This window comes from Manacus vitellinus, unplaced genomic scaffold (genome assembly GCF_001715985.3).
Source record: "Manacus vitellinus isolate BGI_N305 unplaced genomic scaffold, ASM171598v3 scaffold_170_pilon, whole genome shotgun sequence".
NCBI lineage: Eukaryota > Metazoa > Chordata > Aves > Passeriformes > Pipridae > Manacus > Manacus vitellinus.
Window position 1 is genome coordinate 38,401 of NW_021939198.1, and position 18,649 is coordinate 57,049.

The 18,649-nt window shown below is 52.1% G+C and overlaps 1 protein-coding gene and 1 long non-coding RNA gene across 2 annotated transcripts; both read right to left on the bottom strand.

Moving 5' to 3' along the window:
* Positions 1–6,167: 6,167 nt before the first annotated feature.
* Positions 6,168–7,803, bottom strand: LOC108638656 (zinc finger protein 501-like; the record flags this gene model as incomplete). The annotated part of the gene is made up of 1 exon (XM_018070174.3): positions 6,168–7,803. A coding segment is annotated over one exon (888 nt), but the record flags the coding sequence as incomplete, so codon positions are not given.
* Positions 7,804–7,863: 60 nt separating this feature from the next.
* Positions 7,864–9,177, bottom strand: LOC103766821. The gene is made up of 3 exons (XR_003915660.1): positions 8,583–9,177; positions 8,075–8,147; positions 7,864–7,892 (listed from the first exon to the last, which is right to left on the bottom strand). It is a non-coding gene; the product is annotated as an uncharacterized LOC103766821 (long non-coding RNA).
* Positions 9,178–18,649: the final 9,472 nt, after the last annotated feature.

The following is an 18,649-nucleotide window of genomic DNA, read 5'->3' on the forward strand; positions in this document are numbered from 1 at the left end:
GCTGTTTTCTGTGATATTTGAGCCCTGAAAAGTCCCCCCAAAACCAGGAAAAACGTCAAAAAATGTAAAAAATAAAAAAGGAAGTGGGATTTTGTGGGAGATTTTTCTGCATTTTGGGGACTTTTCACTTCACTTTTCAGGGGTTGTTTTTAAATTTGAGTCCCAGAATTGTCCTGGAGTCCCAAAACACAGCTTGAAAATAGGAGTTTTTGAGGGAAATCCCCGTAATTCCTGTTTTTCCCTTTGGTGAATTAAAAAAAAATAACATTTTTTAGGAATAATCTTTGTTTTATTCTCAAAAGTGGCAAAGTCTCTGGGGCCCCAAAAATCAGCTCAAAGACCACAAGATCAGCCAAGGACCCAAAAAATGACCCCAAAACTCAGCCCAATGATCTCAAAAATGAGGCAAAAATGAGGCAAAAGACACCCAAAATCAGGTCAAAGACCTGGAAAATGAGGTAAAAGACCCAAAAAATAGTCCCAAACACCCCAAGAGTGAGCCCAAAGTCCCCCAAATCAGCCTAAAGACCCCCTAAATAAGGCAACCCCCCCCCAATCTGTTCAAAGACCTCCAAAATGATCCAAAATACCCATCTAATCAGCCCAAAACCCCGCAAAATCAGCCCAAAGAACCTCAAAATGAGTCTTAAGTCCCCAAAATGGTCCAAAATATGCCCAAAAATTCACCCAAACACCCCAAAATTGAGCCAAAACACCCACAAATGAGCTCAAAGACCCCAAAAATCAGCCTAAATCACCCAAGAAATGGGCTCAAAAACCCCCAAAATCAGCCCAAGGACCATGAAAATGAGGCCAAAGACCCCCCAAATCACTGAAACATACAAACGTGAGCCAAAAGGCCCCAAAATCACCTGGGGTCACCTGCCTGCAGCTGCAGGGGGTCTGTTTGTGTGGACATGGATCGGTCTGGAGTGGGAAGGTGCAGGATCTGGGCAGGATCTGCTCCGGTGGCCTCTCCGCTCGCCAGCCAGGACCTGGGAGAGGGGGGCTTTGGAGGGGGCAAAAGTGAGGAAAATATGGAAAAACATAGAAATAAAGAGAAGGAAAAGCCCAAGGGCAGGGTAAGGAGGGGAGCAGCCCTGGAGCCCCCCTGAACCCCCAGGATCCTCCTGGGGTGCCCCCCCAGGGCACAGGTACCCCTGGGAGGCTGCACCAGACCCTGGTCAGCCCAAAATCTGAGGCCACCAGTGAAGGAGCCGTGACCCCTGTGCCCACCCAGCCGTTCCCCGTCCCTAGGACCCCCATTCCCGTGGTAACCCCATTCCCTAGGTCCCCCTCCCTGGCACCTGCATCCCAGGACTCCCATTCCCTGGGACCTCCATTCCCTGGGACTTCAATCCCCTTAATCATATCTCCTGGGCCCCCCATTCCCCCAGAACCCCCAATCCAACAGGGCTGCCCACTCTGCCCTCCCATGGTTACAACTCAGGACTTTTCACCATATTTGCCCACAACTTTCCAGCTCTGCCCCCTTCCTTCCCATTGGTTGATGAATTTCAGTGTCATTACACAATCACTGCAAATAGTCCCCAAAACCACCCAGATTTGGTACAACCTTAAAATTAATAATTCCGGGATGTCCCTGTGACATCCATGTGTGGAGGGACACACCTGGCACAGGTGCCTGGTGGTGCTGGAGCCCAGCCAACGTGGGCAAGATCCCAGTGGCAGCTTCAGGTGGTGTCCTGGAGGGCAGGAAGCGACTGGAATGGGCAAAATTAAGTGGGAAAGGGCAAGAATGGGTGGGAATGTGGGGAATGGGGATGATCCTTGACTTCTCAAAGGACTCAGGGCCCTCACTGTGGCCAGGGGGCAAACTGGTCTGACCAGTGGGCCTTTATACAACTTTATCCCACAGGATTAAGGATGGCAAAGCAAATACATTTATATAAATATATAGGATTTATTCTGATAATGATTAGACAAAAAGACCTTAATTAGAATTATTTACTACACCATGTAGGAGCTACAACTATTAGTAGAGTATAGAGCACTAGGAAGCAATATTGAAGCAATTATAGCAAAGCTGGCAAAATCAAGTAGAGCTTGATGTGACTCACCCAGACCAACAATTGTGGGTAAAGGAGTGATCTTGAGGGGCGTCCCCACTCCGAGGAGGAATCTCCACACTCCAAGAAGGGATAATTCAGAAGATCCTTCCCTTAAAATTTGGGCTTTTATAGTATTGTTACAATCTGCTTAAATGTTGCAGAAAGAACTTCAGATTCAAATATTCTCTTGAACAAAATTAAAACTCACACAAGTTATCCGCTGATACCAAAATTGATTTTATTAATTGCTAAGAGATGCAAAGAGAAAGAGGAAAAAATAAGAAAAGGTTGGAAAATGCTAAGATTACTTCTAGAAGTAGAGAAAAGATACCACCAAAACTACCTTTCTGCCAAGTTGGGGGGGGAGAAGCAGTTTCTGCCCTTTTTTTTCTCTGTCTCTGCTGCTTTTCGATGTTATCTCTTTAGCTGGGGGGGGTGTTAGCAGTTTTAGTTCTCTGGAATGCAGCCAGGATGTGTGGTTTCCCTGCTCATGCTGAGCCATGTCCCAGGCCGTGCAGGGTGCTGGTTCAGCTGCACCTTTCGGCCCCCAGAAATATGGTCAGGGTGGAAGGATAAGATGCAACTCATGCAGGTGGCACGGTGGGTCTCAGTCCTCTCCAGGCCGGCACAGTTCCAGTCTCCAGTGGCAGCACCTGCTGGCAGAGGAAAGGTGAGGGGGAGGTGGGGAGAGATTCTCAGCTTCAATAACCAGTTCTCTCTCCCTTTCCTCTCTCCTTGATTTTCCAAAATTTTCCCTCAACTTTTATAGTGTTCAAAGGAGGTTGTACGTGGTTTCTTGGCACGTAGCCCTATTCAGATGTCTGAGGAGATATGATAACCATAAACAATAGCAGGATCTTTTGGCAGGAAAGCTCCGGGGAAGCTCTGGTGAGAACTTCTGGCAGAAAGCTGACAGAGAATTTTTGGTAGGAAGTTTTGACAGGCAGAAACAATGACAAAACATTATTTCTGGCATTTCTATATTACCTGTGTGTTACAAGTATAAAGTGCAAGTCTGTCAGTCAGGTGTGTCCAGGTTGAGCCAGCTCAGCAGCTCTGGAGAAGTTCTCAGTGGTGTCACTTGTTTCTTCCTCTATCTGGTGATTTTCCCAGCTCTGCCACATCTTCATTCTCAAATTTTGGGATCAATGAGTCCAGTTGGTTCCAGCATCACTCGACCTCAAGAGCAGCAGGACCCCACTTCTCCATTCCCCAGTGAGGGCTTTGCAAATAGTGCATTGTTTGAGTTGTTTTTCCCCATTCCAAGCTACAGGTTCCCTGGGATGCCACATTAGATAAACCAGTTACACCAGTTCCGTTGGAGAATAAAACCAGTTAAAGCAGTTATATTGGAGAATACAATAGTTACACCAGTTCCAATAGAGAATTAAACCCAGATACAACAGGGCTTTATGGAAACAAAGGTACCCTGGGACCTTTCAGAACCCCATGGAATCAAGGCCTCATTTTGACACTGAGGGGCCTAATGGAATACAGGGGTCCATTGTGACACTGCAGAATGTCATGGGGTCATTTTGACATTGTGGAACCTCATGGAATCAAGGGGCCATTTGACACTGAGGAACTGATGGAATCAGGGGACCACTGTGACACTGCAGGGCCTCATGGAACCAAAGGAACACAGGGAGACTGTGGAATCTCATGGAACCAAGGGGCCACTGTGACATGCAGGGCCTCATGGAACCAAAGCAATCCTGAGACATTTTGGAACCTCATGAAATCAATGGGCCATTCAAAGAATCACAGAATGTGCTGAGTTGGAAGGGACCCACAAGGATCATTGAGTCCAACTCTTAACCTTGTACAAGACCATCCCCAAGAGTCACACCATGTGCCTTAGAGTATCATACAGATACTTCTTGAGCTTTGTCAGCCTTGGTGCTGTGACCACTGTCCTGGGGAGCCTGGTCAGTGCCCAACCAGCCTCTGGGGGAAGAACCTTTTTCTAATATCCAACCTAACCCTGCCCTGACACAGCTCCAGGCCATTCCCTGGGGTGCTGTCCCTGGTCCTCACAGAGCAGAGCTCAGGGCCTGCCCCTCCTCTGACCCTCTCAAGGAAGCTGGAACTGCACTGAGGTCTCCCCTCAGTCTCCTCTGCTCCAGTTGAACACACCAAGTGCCCTCAGTGTCCTCACACGCCTTCAAATCAAGGTCCTTACTCATCTTCCTTACGCTCCTTTGGACACTCTCTAATGGCTCAATCTCTCCCTTCCACTGTGTCCCCCCAAACTGCCCCAATGGTGCAGGTGAGGCTGCCCCAGGGCAGAGCAGAGCGGGACAATCCCCTCCCTGGCCTGGCCGGCCATGCTGGGCCTGATGCCCCCAGGACAGGCTTGGCCCTCCTGGTTGCCAGGGCACTGCTGACTGTCAGAGACTGAAATGGTTAAAGATTTATGCATTCTAGGAGACTCTTGCAAGATTTTGACCTTTGCATTGTACCTCTGATAGGCAGTTGGGCCTGTCCCTGCCTCCAGCGAAGAGACAAGTTTGCAGGCTTTTGACTGTTGTATTATACCTCTGATGGGCAATTGGGCCCATCCCTCCCTCCAGTGCTGAAGGTGTCAAGCCCTGAAAAGGCAGGACCTCTCATGGCCCATAAAAACCCATCCCCTCCTCTGCCAATCTTAAAAAGGCGGGAACCAGGCCAGACACAGAAACTGCGCAGGCCCAGGGAGAGTTTGGAGGCTGGAGGCATGGCCCGTGACACTGACCATGGATATAATAACTCATAACTTCTTGGCGTGTGGGGGCTTCCCTCCTTCACCCCCAGCAGATCAAGGCCACCACTTCAACTGACAGACATGGAAGCAGCAACTACCAAGTGTCATCGCTGGACCCCGTGGGTGGTGACTATGGACATCTGTGCGCTCTCAGCTTTTCATTACTCTCCCTTACTCTTATCCTGTCTTTCTCTCCCCTATGCATTTTCTTCCCCCCCAAAGGTTATCTCTATGCCACGTTGTTACATGACAACACCCAAACTGCTAGCATACCTGTTGATACAAAATTGTTAAAATAAACCTTACCAATATATGTTTTCAGACACCGATTATTCAGTGTCGTTTCACTCTAATCCACCCCAAGGGAATTATTGATAAGAACCTGGGTTACCCTCCTCCCCTTTTTCTGGGGTGGGTCGTAACACTGACTCGTGGCCAAGTGGCCACCAACCAGGACCCCCAGGGCCCTTTTCTGGCACTGCTTTCCAGCCTCTCATTCCCAGTCTGTCCATACATCCAGGATTGCCCCATCCCAGGGGCAGAATCCAGCACTTCTCCTTGTTGAACTTCCTGTGGTTGGTGATTGCCCAGCCCCCGGATTTGTCCAGGTCTCTCTGCAGGGCCTTCCTGTCTTCAAAGGAGTCAACAGCTTCTCCCAGTTTTGTGTCATCTGCAAAGTGTCCTTTCCAGTCCTGTGTCCAAGTAATTTATGAAGATGTTGAAGAGCACAGGGCCCAAGATTGAGCCCTATGGAACCCCACTAGTGACAGGTCACCAGTCTGATGTCACCCTCTGTGCTCGACCCATGAGCCAATTGCTCACCCACCCCATGATGTGTTTGCCCAGCCATGGGCTGATGGACTCCAGCATGTGCAAAAAACATTTTCAATCCTGAAGTCTGCTCTCCTCATGGCCAGAGCTGAGGTTTTGCTGGCATTTCTCCTCCTGTAACAGAGATTTAAAACTCGATCCCTTCATGGTTGCTGTGGCCAAGATGGCCCCAATCTCCACTTGCTCATGAGATCCTCTCTGTGGACAAGTAGCAGATCAAGGAGGGCACTGATCTGAGTCAGCTCCCTTAGGATCTGTTTCATCAAGTTGTCATCCAGGTTTTTCCAGGGGTCTCTAGGGTTTCTAAGGAGCCATGAGGTCACTGGTTGTGACAGGTGCTGCATGATGACATCCCAGAGGTCTCTTGGGTCCTAAAGATCCATTAAGTCATGCACAGTAACAGGGGCTCCATGGTGACATCAGAGGTGTCTCCAGCCTGCTCAGAAGTAGAGAGGTCACAGACACCTCAAGTTGTTTTGCCAAGGGGATGAGGGTCAGCACGAGAGACACAGACACCAACCTTAAGGAACAAGTGCGTAATGTTACTTTAATGCAAAACAGCAGAGAATTGCAAAAAGATAAGCTCAGTAATGCACCTCATCGTTACTACAAAGACTGTCTACAGTCACTAAGAAATCACCAGTTACCCTGATACATTACCAGCATCCAGACCTGCAGGTCACCTGGGGAACCCCGGTCACAGCAAAGGGTCAGAGAACCCCTCTCGGGATCTGGGAAGTCCTATGCAGGCCATCCAATCATAGGGGAGGTCTCTATCTTTGCTGTGAGAGGGTCCAGCTTTTATACTGTTGAACAAACAAACTTACATAACCACTAGTGTGGAAAACATCTGGCTTCCTTCTCTCCTTGGGTTTCACCTAAAGCCTGGCCAGGGCTTAAGGGGAAAACCAAGGGAGTCATCCTGCACCATCTGCTGCCAAACAAGGCCAGGGATCCACTTCCATGGCCTTGACTAGTCTCTAAATACAGAAAGATAAATATACTCATATTTTGCTGACAATCATACATATTTCATTAATGAACAGATACAAATGTTATTCACTAATGAGAGAACAAAAATATATCTTACTAATAAGCACACATATTTACACAGGTGTAGTCTTATCACAGTACCTATTTTACTAACAAGCATACATAGATTTTGCTGATAAGCGGATACATGACTTAATACAACATTAGGTTGAAAGGTTCATCTAAAGGTCAACCTTGGCTCAGGGCCTGTTGTTCAGGCCTCAGCACTCCAGTGGGTCACCAGCTGTGGCTGAAGCTCTTCCTGCATTTCAAGGACTTGTAAGGCTTCTCCCTGGTGTGGATCTGCTGATGGCGGAGCAGGGTGGAGCTGTCTCTGAAGCTCTTCCCACATTCCAAGCACTTGTAGGGCCGTTCCCCCGTGTGGATCATCTGGTGGCGGATCAGGCTGGAACTGTGGCTGACGCTCTTCCCACATTCCAAGCACTTGTAGGGCTTTTCTCCAGTGCGGATGCTCTGGTGGCAAACCAGTTCAGAGCTGTGGTTGAAGCTCTTCCCGCGCTCCAAGGACCTGTAAGGTTTCTCCCTGATGTGGATCTGCTGATGGCGGAGCAGGGTGGAGCTGTCTCTGAAGCTCTTCCCACATTCCAAGCACTTGTAGGGCCGTTCCCCCGTGTGGATCATCTGGTGGCGGATCAGGCTGGAACTGTGGCTGACGCTCTTCCCACATTCCAAGCACTTGTAGGGCTTTTCCCCAGTGCGGATGCTCTGGTGGCGAACCAGTTCAGATCTGTGGTTGAAGCTCTTCCTGCATTCCAAGCACTTGTAGGTCTTCTCCACAGTATGGATCTTCTGGTGGCTGATAAGGTTGGAGCTCTTTCTGAAGCTCTTCCCACATTCCAAGCACTTGTAGGGTCGTTTTCCCCTGTGGATCATCTGGTGGCGGATCAGGTTGCAATTGTGACTGAAATTCTTCCCACATTCCAAGCACCTGAAGGGCTTCTCCCTGCTGGGAGGCTGCTCAGGGACCACTAGGTCGGAGCTCCGGCTCAAGCTCCAGCCGCCTTCCCGGCACAGGCTGGCTCTTTCCTCCTCAGAGCACCCTGGGCTGGCTTTGGAGCCCCTCCTTGTTGGGTATCTCTGTGGCTTTTCCTCCCCGCTGCCTTCCTGCGCCGGGGAGCCCTTCAAAACGGCCTCTCCCACCAGGGTCTCACGGGGGGATTTGTCCTCCGGGCTCTCCGTCCTCAGCTCGGGGCCTGGGGCAGGAGGGAAGAAGGACAGGGAGGGGATTTGCCTCCGGCCCAGAGGGAAGGCCAAGGACATCCCCCCAACTCCGGCCCCGGCAGGACGGCGATGGCAGCGGGGTTGTCCTGCAGCCGGGGCCATGCTCGGCTGGAAGATGCAGGACAAAGCAAAGGGGCACTGACTTCCTCCTCACCTGCCTGGGTGTCCTGGGGCATCTTCCTCACAGCCTCCTCCTCCATCCAGCCAAGGTTTGGGAATCAGAAATCCTGTTTTGGTGGGAAAAAACCCAAAACAGGTTTTGGGTGTGAGCACATTGGGTTGGGGATTCCTCCTGGAATGGTATCCATAAAAACCTCCAAAACATGAAGATTCAGCCCCAAAAAACCCTCCCAGGAGTTCCCCCTCTCTAGTCTCTCCACTTTGGGGTTCTGGGGGTCCCCCTGTCCAGGCTGCTCGTGGTGCCGTGTGTATTGGGGGTCACCCTTCTCCAGGATCTCTGCCCCCTCCAGGCTGCCAGTGGCCTTGGGAATCCCAGGAGTGTCTCCTCTCCAGACTCCTCACTTTGGGGTCCTGGAGTTCCTCCCGCTCCATGGTTCTGCTTAGGGATGCCGGGGGCTTTGGGGGTCAAGGGGTCCATTCTCCCTTCGCTCTCTGATTCTGGGTGCTGGATTCCCAGGGGTTCCCCCTCTCCTGGGTCTCACCCTCTCCAGGCTGCTGGGGGTCCTCTCTTTCCAGGCTCCAGTTTCAGTATCCCAGAGGTCCTCTCCTCCAGATTTTCTCCTCTCCTGGATGCTACATGTCCCAGGGTTCTCCCATCTCTGTGCTCCCCCCCTCCCCAGGCTGCTGGGGTTCACCCAGCTCCAGTATCACCCCTCTCCACTCTCCCCACTCTGGGGGTCCCGGCGTTCCCCACCTGGGTCTGCTGGAGGTCCCCAAAACTGGTGGACGCCCCCTGAGATGGGACACGTGGCTCCTGCCTGCTGGCACCTGCTGGGACCCCCACCAAAAAAACCTACCTGCTGGGGACCCCCCAGTATCTCCCCAAGGGGCATTTGCAGTTCATTCTGGAGTCTTTAAGCTGCAAACATCCCCTCCCCCCAAAAACCCAACATGGACCCCCCAAGATATCTGGGGCGAGCTCCCCCTCCCCAGTCATCTGTGGAATGCAGGTGGGGCGATGCTTCCAGGGTGGGAGGAACTGTGATGGTTGTTCCTCCTCTTCCTCTTCCTCCTTTTCCTGCTCCCCCACTTCCTCTATTCTTCCTCTTCCCCCTGCTCCTCCTCTTCCTGCTCCTCCTCCTCCATCCCTCCTCCTCCTTCTCCTCCCTAACTCCACCTCCTTCTCCTACCTCCACCCCTTCTTCCACTCCTTTCTGCATCCCTCCTCTTCCTCCCCCAGGCCCAGCACCCACCCTTGGTCCTCCCTTCCCCCCAAACCCATCCCATCCTGCAGGAGGAGCAGCGACGGAGCTGGGGCAGGTCGGGATGGGGCAGCGCTGGGCTCTTGGCTGCTTCCACCCCCTGGGGGGGATCCCAGGAAGGGCAAAAGAACAGGAAAAGGGGCAAAAGTGGTGGATGGAGATAAAAATTTGGGGGTTTTGGTCCCCCCCGGGTGGGCACTTCCAGCCTTTTGGGCTCATCTCAGGAGGCTGGAGATCTTGGAGGGGGGAATGCAGAGATGGATGGGGGATCCCAAGGGATTTTGGGAACAGCATGAGGGGTTGTGGGAGCCCCTTGCTGGGGGGTCGGGCTGGAGACCCCCTGGTGCTCCCGGAGCCCTGGGCTGGGGGGTTGTCACCACTTTCTCCTGCCTGGGGGGCTCTGGGGGAACCTCAGCTCCTTGGGCTCTTCCTCCACAGAGCTTAGAGGGACCCTCCTCAAGATGGGTCCTCCAGGTGTTCCAGGAGCTTTGGGCTCATCCTGGGAGTGACTGGGCTACACTGGGAGTGACTGGAAGGGACTGGGATAATACAGAGAGTGTCTGTAACCATACTGGGAATGACTAGGACCACACTGGGAGCAACTGGGAGCAAGTAGGAGTGACTGGATCTATACTGAGGGCAACTGGGTGTGACTGGGTGTGGCAGGAGAGCCTACCCCTGATAAAACCTAAAATCCAATCAGAGAATGCACACAATGCAAGCCATCAGCTGCTGGTGCCACAGTGTTGCCTTGGTGTTATTGTGCTAAAACCATCCTGGGTCACCAGACATCGAGTCATCATCAGCTGCTCGAGGGGCTGTAAAGGTGTGACTGGCAGTCAATCACTTTATACTATACAAGTCCAGTCCCCTCTCATACAGTCAGGTTCTTCTGACACAACCCTCCCTGGGGTGTAGGTGTGGAGATTCCTCCCTTGGCTGGGGACACCTCCAAGGTCACTCCTGCAGGTTGAGAGCAGAGATCTCCCCAGAAGTGTTGGTCTGGGTGAGTTACATCCATCTCTAATTAATAATTATTTCCTTTTTGCAGGCTTTAATATAATTGCTTCTGGCTGGGAGTCCCCTGGGAGTCTCCCCCCAGCGCCGCAGGTGAGTGGTTGGGGTCTGGGTTGCTGGGAGCCCCCCGTTGGCAGTGATGGTGGGGTCCCGGGTTGCCTGGGAGCCCCCCCGTGCCCCCCCTGCCGGCCACGGGTGAGTGTTGGGGTCCGGGTTTGTGGGAGCCGGCCCCCGTGCCACGGGTGAGTGGTGGGTCCGGGCTGGTGTGTGTGTGTGGTGGGGTCCTGGGCTGCCTGGGAGTCCCCCGGGAGTCCCCCCCGGCACCGCGGTTCAGGCCCCAGGCGCGGCCACGACAGGAGAGGGGAGAGAGAGAGTGGGGGAGCCTTGCTGGCAGTTGCTGCACGCCCGTGGAGGAGGAGAGAGCAGCTTCGGAGCACACAGAGGTTTGCCGTTCCAGGTTTGGGGGTAAGGGGGGTACAGAGGATGGGAGGGGGGATACGGGGGAGTGGGGGTACGGGAAGAGAGGGGAGGGGTATCGTGTGGGCCATGGGGGTCCTCTGATTGGCAGAAGGGAGAGCGGGGCACTCCTGTATGAAGTGTCACAGGTGAGCAGTGTGCCTGAAGATATGTGGTAACACAGTGGAGGAAGGATATGGTCAGAGTGGATAGTGGGGTTCCTTTAGAGTGATGGGGGTCCCAGCCAAGCTGGGGCCTTGAAAGGCACCCCAGCCTTGGATGTGTACGGGGGCCAGAACGGTTGGTCGGTTTGTTTGTCTGTTTGGTTTTGGCTCACCTGTGGCTACTGCCCAGGTTCAGCATGTTCTGGATATATTTGCTTTGCTCTGTTACGTCCTGAAAGGTGGGCAGGACAAAGGGTTGTTCCTGGGGATCTCCTCATGATTGTATATAAATAGGTGATAGTAAAGTAGGAAATGTAAGACTTGCCCAAACCGTTCTAACAGGAACGTAGCCTGTGTGCCCCTATGCGGTTGTGAGCTATGCTGGCAATGGTACACGCCTTTGGTAGGGTCACCCATGCCAGACAGGTGAAAACAGCAGGGTCAGACACAATACATCTGTGGGCAGGATGAGCTTGTTAGCCTTCTGGCAGTCATCCTAGGAGAAGGACAACTCTAATCCCAAACCTGGGCAGATGGAGCTCGTCAGCCCTGTAAGGCCATCCATCTAAGAGAAGGTCACTCTAATCAAACCTACGTCCTGAGGACCTCGCTGCCACCGTCCAAGCTCGCTCGGCCCTGGCAGATGAACCTCAGGATTAAAGGGTGGGCTCAGTTCTGCACATACTGCATCTCACCTAAAAATCCATTGTGCAGGCTTGAAGCCTTTACCCACATGCAAAAAGTCCTGTAGCGACGGGCGAGGTCGAAACGGCAGGTGAGAGGTGCACTGGGAGCCGCAGACCCAACCCTGCATGCAGGCGGTTCAGGGCATTGGTCATTTGAGACTGACCGGAGATGACAGTCTCTTGGGGCAGCACCCTGAACCACCAAGCAGCCTTTTCAAGGACAGCACTGCTTGCTGCACTCGGAGAGGGGCCTAGAAAAGGTGGCCTAAACAAAGCTCATCTCCACTTTCACCCAGTTGGTTAACCGCGGTCAACCGGCATCTTCTTCCAAGCGGTCGCACAAAGATAAAAGACAAAGGCACGCACCTGCCTCCAAAGGTGTACCTAAATTAACTCTAGCATGTTGGAACATCAGAACCATGCTCGATTCTGCGGACAGCGGATGTCCTGAGTGTTGTTCTGCCCTAATTGCCCATGAGCTGGCTCGTCTCAACATCGACATTGCCACTCTCAGTGAAGTTCGCCTTCACGAGGAAGGCAGCCTCAGAGAACATGGTGCCAGTTACACACTCTTTTGGTCAGGTAAGCCCAGAACCGAAAAACATCTCTCAGGAGTCTGCTTCATGATCAAAAACTCTATTGTTCCTAAACTCGAAAATCTGCCACAGGTCACTCTGACCGCATTATCTCCCTATGCCTTCCACTCCACAACAACCGACACGTCAGTATATACACCCCAACTCTCCAAGCTGACCCTGCTGAAAAAGATAAATTTTACGCTGACCTGCGCTGCCTTACCCAAAAGGTGCCTGCTGATGATAAGATCATTATCCTTGGTGATTTCAACGCCAGAGTGGGTAAAAATTCTGAAGCCTGGAAAGGAATATTAGGCAAGCACGGTGTTGGAAACTGCAACGATAATGGTCGACTTCTGCTAGAATTCTGTGCAGAGCAACAGCTCACCATCACTAACACTATCTTCCAGCAGAAAAATAGTCTGAAGACAAGCTGGATGCACCTCAGATCTAAGCATTGGCACCTCATCGATTATGTCTTGGGGCGACAGAGAGATGCCCGCGATGTCCTCCATACCCGCGTGATGCCCAGCACAGAATGCCAAACAGACCATCAGCTTGTGCACTGTAAACTCAACTTCAATCTCAAATTCAAACCTAAAAGGGGCAGTATCCCAAGGAGAAGACTCCAAGTTAACAATCTCCAATCAGCCACAGTAAGAGAGAAATTCCAGGCTAACCTTCAAACTAGGCTCGAAAACCATTCCACAGATTCTGCAGATTCCTCCCCTGAATCAACTTGGCACCTTATTAAAAACAGCATCCTGCAATCCTCTGAAGAATCCTTAGGGTTCTCCCTCAAGAAGAACAAGGACTGGTTTGACGAAAACAATCAAGAAATCCAGGACTTGCTGAGGAAGAAGAGAACCGCCCACCAAGCACACCTTGCACTGCCTTCTTGTCACGCAAGAAAAACAGCCTTTTGTCTCGCATGCAGCAAGCTCCAACAGAAACTCCGTGACATCCAGAACAAGTGGTGGATTGATCTAGCTGAAAAAACTCAATTATGTGCAGACACGGGTGATCATAAAGGATTCTATGAGGCCCTGAAAACAGCATACAGGCCTACATACCAGCTCCAAAGCCCTCTACTCAGCACAGATGGGCAAACACTTCTGACAGATAAAACCTCCATTCTGAATCGATGGTCTGAACATTTTCAGACTCTTTTCAGTACCAACTATGTAGTCCAAGATTCAGCAATTCAGTCCATCACACAACAACTGGTAAAGCATGAATTGGATACTGCCCCCACTTTAGGAGAAACCCTCAAGGCCATACAGCAGGTGAAAATCGGCAAGGCAGCTGGGGTTGATGGAATTCCACCTGAAGTCTGGAAACATGGGGACCTTGCACTCCACACCAAATTTCACGAGTTTGTGGTGTGCTGTTGGGAACCAGGCGAACTCCCATCAGACCTTCGAGATGCAGTCATCATCACTTTGTATAAGAAGAAAGGAATTAAATCAGACTGCTCAAACTATCGTGGTATTACTCTGCTCTCCATTGCTGGCAAAATCTTGGCAAGAATACTCTTGAACAGACTAATACCTGCTATAGCTGAAGAAATTCTACCTGAAAGTCAGTGTGGTTTCAGAGCCAACAGGAGTACCACAGACATGGTGTCTGTTCTCAGACAACTGCAAGAGAAGTGTAGGGAACAGAACAAAGGTCTCTATGTAACCTTTGTCGACCTCACCAAGGCTTTCAATACTGTGAGCAGAAAAGGTCTGTGGCAGATTTCAGAATGTTTAGGTTGTCCCCCCAAGTTCCTCAAAATGATCATCTCACTCCATGAGGATCAGCACGGCCAAGTCAGATATGGCAATGCACTTTCTGAGCCCTTTCTAATAACCAATGGTGTGAAACAAGGCTGTGTTCTTGCTCCAACCCTATTCACAGTCTTTTTCAGCAGGATGCTCCAAAGGGCCACGGCAGACCTCGATGATCAGGATGGGATCTACATTCGATATCGTACTGATGGAAGCCTTTTCAACGTAAGGCGTCTGAAGGCCCACACCAAGACCTTAAACCATCTTGTCCAGGAGCTGCTTTATGCTGATGACGCCGCCCTCGTCGCTCACACAGAAGCAGCTCTGCAGCGTTTAACATCCTGCTTTGCAGACGCTGCTGAGCTCTTTGGGCTGGAAGTCAGTCTAAAGAAGACAGAAATTCTCTACCAACCTGCACCTCAGGAAGTCCCCCATCATCCCCACATCACCATTGGCCAATCAGAGCTCAAATCAGTCCAGCAGTTTAATTACCTGGGCAGCCTCATCTCCTTGGATGGTGAGATTGACGGGGAGACAGACAACAGGTTAGCAAAGGCATCGAGAGCTTTTGGAAAACTCCATAAAAGAGTTTGGCGAAACAAACACCTGAAGAAAAGTACCAAGATCAGTGTTTACAGAGCCATAGTGCTGTCTACTCTCTTGTATGGATCTGAACCATGGGTCATCTACCGCCACCACCTGTGTCCCCTGGAACGCTTCCATCAACACTATCTCCGTTCAATCCTAAACATCCACTGGTCAGATGATGTGACCAATCCATCTGTTCTAGAACAGGCAGCAGTCACAAGCATTGAGGCCATGTTGCTGAGAACACAGCTGTGCTGGGCAGGGCACATCTCCAGGATGAAGGACCAACCACCGCCTCCCTAAGATCTTGCTCTATGGTGAACTTGCCACCGGCTGCCACATGAGAGGAGCCCCGACGAAAAGATACAAGGACTCCCTGAAACAACATCTCAGCCTTGGCCATACTGACCACCATAACTGGTCTACTCTGGCCTCCAATCGGAGGCCTGGAGACACACCATCTATAACGCTGCTGATGCTTTTGAGAACGCAGCAGGATCACCCTTGAGGAGAAAAGGCAACGCAGAAAGAATTGTGCCTTGCAGAATATACCATCTAAGGAGCCTTTCTGCTGTGCCTTTTGCAACCGGACATGCCTGTTGGCCTTTTCAGCCACCAACGCGCTTGCGACAAACGTGGGCAGAGCCCTTCCCAAATCTTCGTTCACGAAGCCCAGCCATGAATATAATTGCTTCAATAATTGCTTCAATATAGTGCACTGTCCTATCTTACACTGTACTACTAGTAGTTTTAGCCTTTATATTGTCTAGTAAATAATTCTGTTTAAGATCTTTTGTCTGATCATTTGTTAAAATAAATGATTCGTTTTATATAAATATTCTCATTTGCCAATTATTAAAACCTGCGGGACAAAAGTGGTTCAATCACACCTCCGTAATTCCTTAAATTTAAACTGTTGACACAGTCCAAGGCTGAGATTGGATTCAGGTGCACCCAGGCTCTTCTCCAAGCAGGGGTTTAGGAAGCCAGGGAGTCCTTTCTGCCCCTTGGGACTCAAGGGCAGGACTTCTTAATAAATTTTGTCTAAGCCTCCGTGACACTGGGACCATGCTGGGAGAGACTGGGATCATGCTGAGACTATACTAGGGGCAACTGGGTGCAACAGGGATCACAGTGGGAGGAACAGGAAGCAACTGCAACCATGCTGGGGGCAACTGGGATCATACTGGGATTGCACTGTGAGCAACTGGGCCCATGCTGGGGGAGACTGGGATCACACTGGGACTGACTGGGACTACACTAGGGGCAACTGGGAAGACACTGTGAGGAACAGGGAGCAACTGGAACCACGTTGGGGGCAACTGGGATCACACTAATGGTGACTTGGATCATACTGGGAGTGACAAGGAGCATGCTGGGGGCAACTAGGACCATGTTATGGGCAACTGGGATATAGTGGGAGCAACTGAGATAATGCTTAAGGTGATTGGGGTCATACTGGGAGTGACTGGGACCACACTGAGGGTGACTGGATTTGACTGTGAGCAACTGGGATCATGCTGAAAGCAACTGGGAGTGACTGAGAGGATGCTGGGGGTGACTGGAACCACAGTGGGGGTGAAAGGAAGCAACTGGAACCATGTGGGGGGCAACTGGGCTCATACTGGGAGAAACTGGGAGTGACAGGAACAGTACTGGGACTACCTGGCAGTGACTGGGCTCATACTGGGAGAAACTGGGAGTGACAGGAACAGTACTGGGACTACCTGGCAGTGACTGGGATCATACTGGGGGTGACTGGGAGTGACAGGACAGTACTGGGACTACCTGGCAGTGACTGGGATCATACTGGGGGTGACTGGCAGCATCTGGGACCATGCTGGGAGCAAATGGCATCACACTGCAAGTGACTGGGTTGATACTGGGAACAAATAGAATCATGATGGAGGCAACTGGGATCATACTGGGAGTGACTGCAAGCGACTGGCATCATACTGGAATCATACTGGGAGTGGTGGGCAGTGACTAGGATCATACAGGAGGTGACTGGGATCATACTGGCATTGACAGAGAGCAACTGGGATCATATTGGGGCAACTGGAATCATACTGGGAGTGACTGGGATTATAGTGGGTGTGAATAAGACCTTAGTGGGGGTTACTAGGAGCTACTGGGATCATGCTGGGAGCCAACTGGGGACACACTGGGAGCAACTGGGATCAACTGGCAGATACTGGAATGATGCATGGAGTACTAAGACCACAGTTGGGGCAACTGGGATCATACTGAGAGCAACTGGGGCCACACTGGGAGTGTCAGTAACCATACTGGTGGTGACTGGGACAACATTGGGAGTGACTATGTTTACACTGGGGGCAACTGGGAGTAACTGGAACCCTGTTGGGGGGGACTGGGATCATACTGGACTCATACTGGGAGGGACTGGCACTATGCTGGGGGAAACTGGGACTATAGTGTGTGCAAGTGGGATGTAGTAGCGGGCTTATACTGGAGGTGACTGGGCTCGTACTGGGAGTGACTGGGCTCTGGGAAGCGCAAGATGGGGAGGAGGAGAAGCGCAACCCCTCCCACTGCTCTGCATTGCCAAAATCCTTGTTCCCAGTTCCCACTCTGGCCCTGACCAGCAGATCCACTCTGGGATCCCTTTCCCTGCCACTTCCCTGCCCTCTGCCTGCCTTCCCGCCACTGGAAATCTGCACTTTGGAACCTCATCCCATTGTTTCCTCCTTCTCTTCCCTATTATTGTCAGGGTCCCCCTGCACCCCGTTTTCTCAGGGACTGGGAACCCCTGGTCATTCCCGGTTTTCCAGCCCCCAGACCCCTCTTTCTTTGACTCCAAGATCCCCCTGCCCCCCTTTCCTGGCCTTCCTGCCTCTCCCAGTCCCTGAATCCCCCTTTTCCTTGAGCCCGGAGACCATGGTCCCTCATTCCCAGCCATCCCAGGTCACCTCACCCTCAGCCCCCCCTTTCCTTGACTCCAGGACCCCCTGAAGCCCCTTCCCAGCTCTCACAGCTCTCCCAGTTCCCCTCTTTTCTTGACCCTGGGACCTCCCAGATCCCCAGATCTCCATGTCTCCCTAGTTCCCCACTCCCGGCGCTTCCTGCAGGGGGGTCCTGGAGTATCCCACGACCCCCTGAACCCCCCATTCCTGTGCACTGAGACCCCCCCCGAACTCCCTTATCTGAGACTGGGACCCCCTGCACCCACTTCCCTGGCTCCAGGACACTCCTGTTCCCCTTTTCCTGGCCATCCTGCTTCTCCCAGACTCCACAATCCCTTTTCCTTTATCTTGGGACCCCTGGACCCCCATTCCTGGGCATCAGGACCCCCCTGCACTCCCTTACCCAGCACTAAGCGCCCCTTGAGCCCCTTTTCCCAGCCATCCCACCTCTCCAAGCCCCCAAACCCTCTCTTTTCCTTGACCCTAGCACACCCTGGACCCCCATTCCTGACTCTCTCAGTCCCCAACCCCTCCTTTCCTCAACACTCAGGACCCCCTGAACCCCCTTCCCACGCATCCTGGGTCTGCCCATCCAATGAACCATCTTTCCCTGACACTGAAGGCCCCTGGACCCCACTTTCCTGGGCACAGGGATCCTCTGGTCCCCCTATCCTTCCTCTCCCCACTGTTAGTCCTGCCTTTTCTTGACCTTGGGACCCACCTGATCCCCCATTCCCAGGCACTGGGACCTTCCTGCACTCCCTTCCCTCGCTCCAGAACCCCCCTGGAATCATACTGCCTTATCCTGCACCAATACCTACCTGCACCTCCTTTCCTGCCTATCCCACCTCTCCCTGCTCCCAGACTCCCTTTTTCCTTAACTCTTGGACTCCACTTGATCCCCATTCCTCCCTTTCTGAGACCCCCTTTGCTTCACATCAGGGACCCCCTGAGACCCTTCACAGCCATCCCCTGTCTCCCCACCTCGTGACCCCCTTTCTCTGACACCAGGGACCCCCGGATCCCCCTTTTCTGGGCACAAGGTCCCCCTGGACCGCCCCATCCCACGTCTCCAAGCCCACTCATCCTCTTTTCTTCGAAACCCCCTTCCCCGGCACCGTGTCCCCCCTGCACCTCCTTATCCTGCACCAATACACCCCTGCAC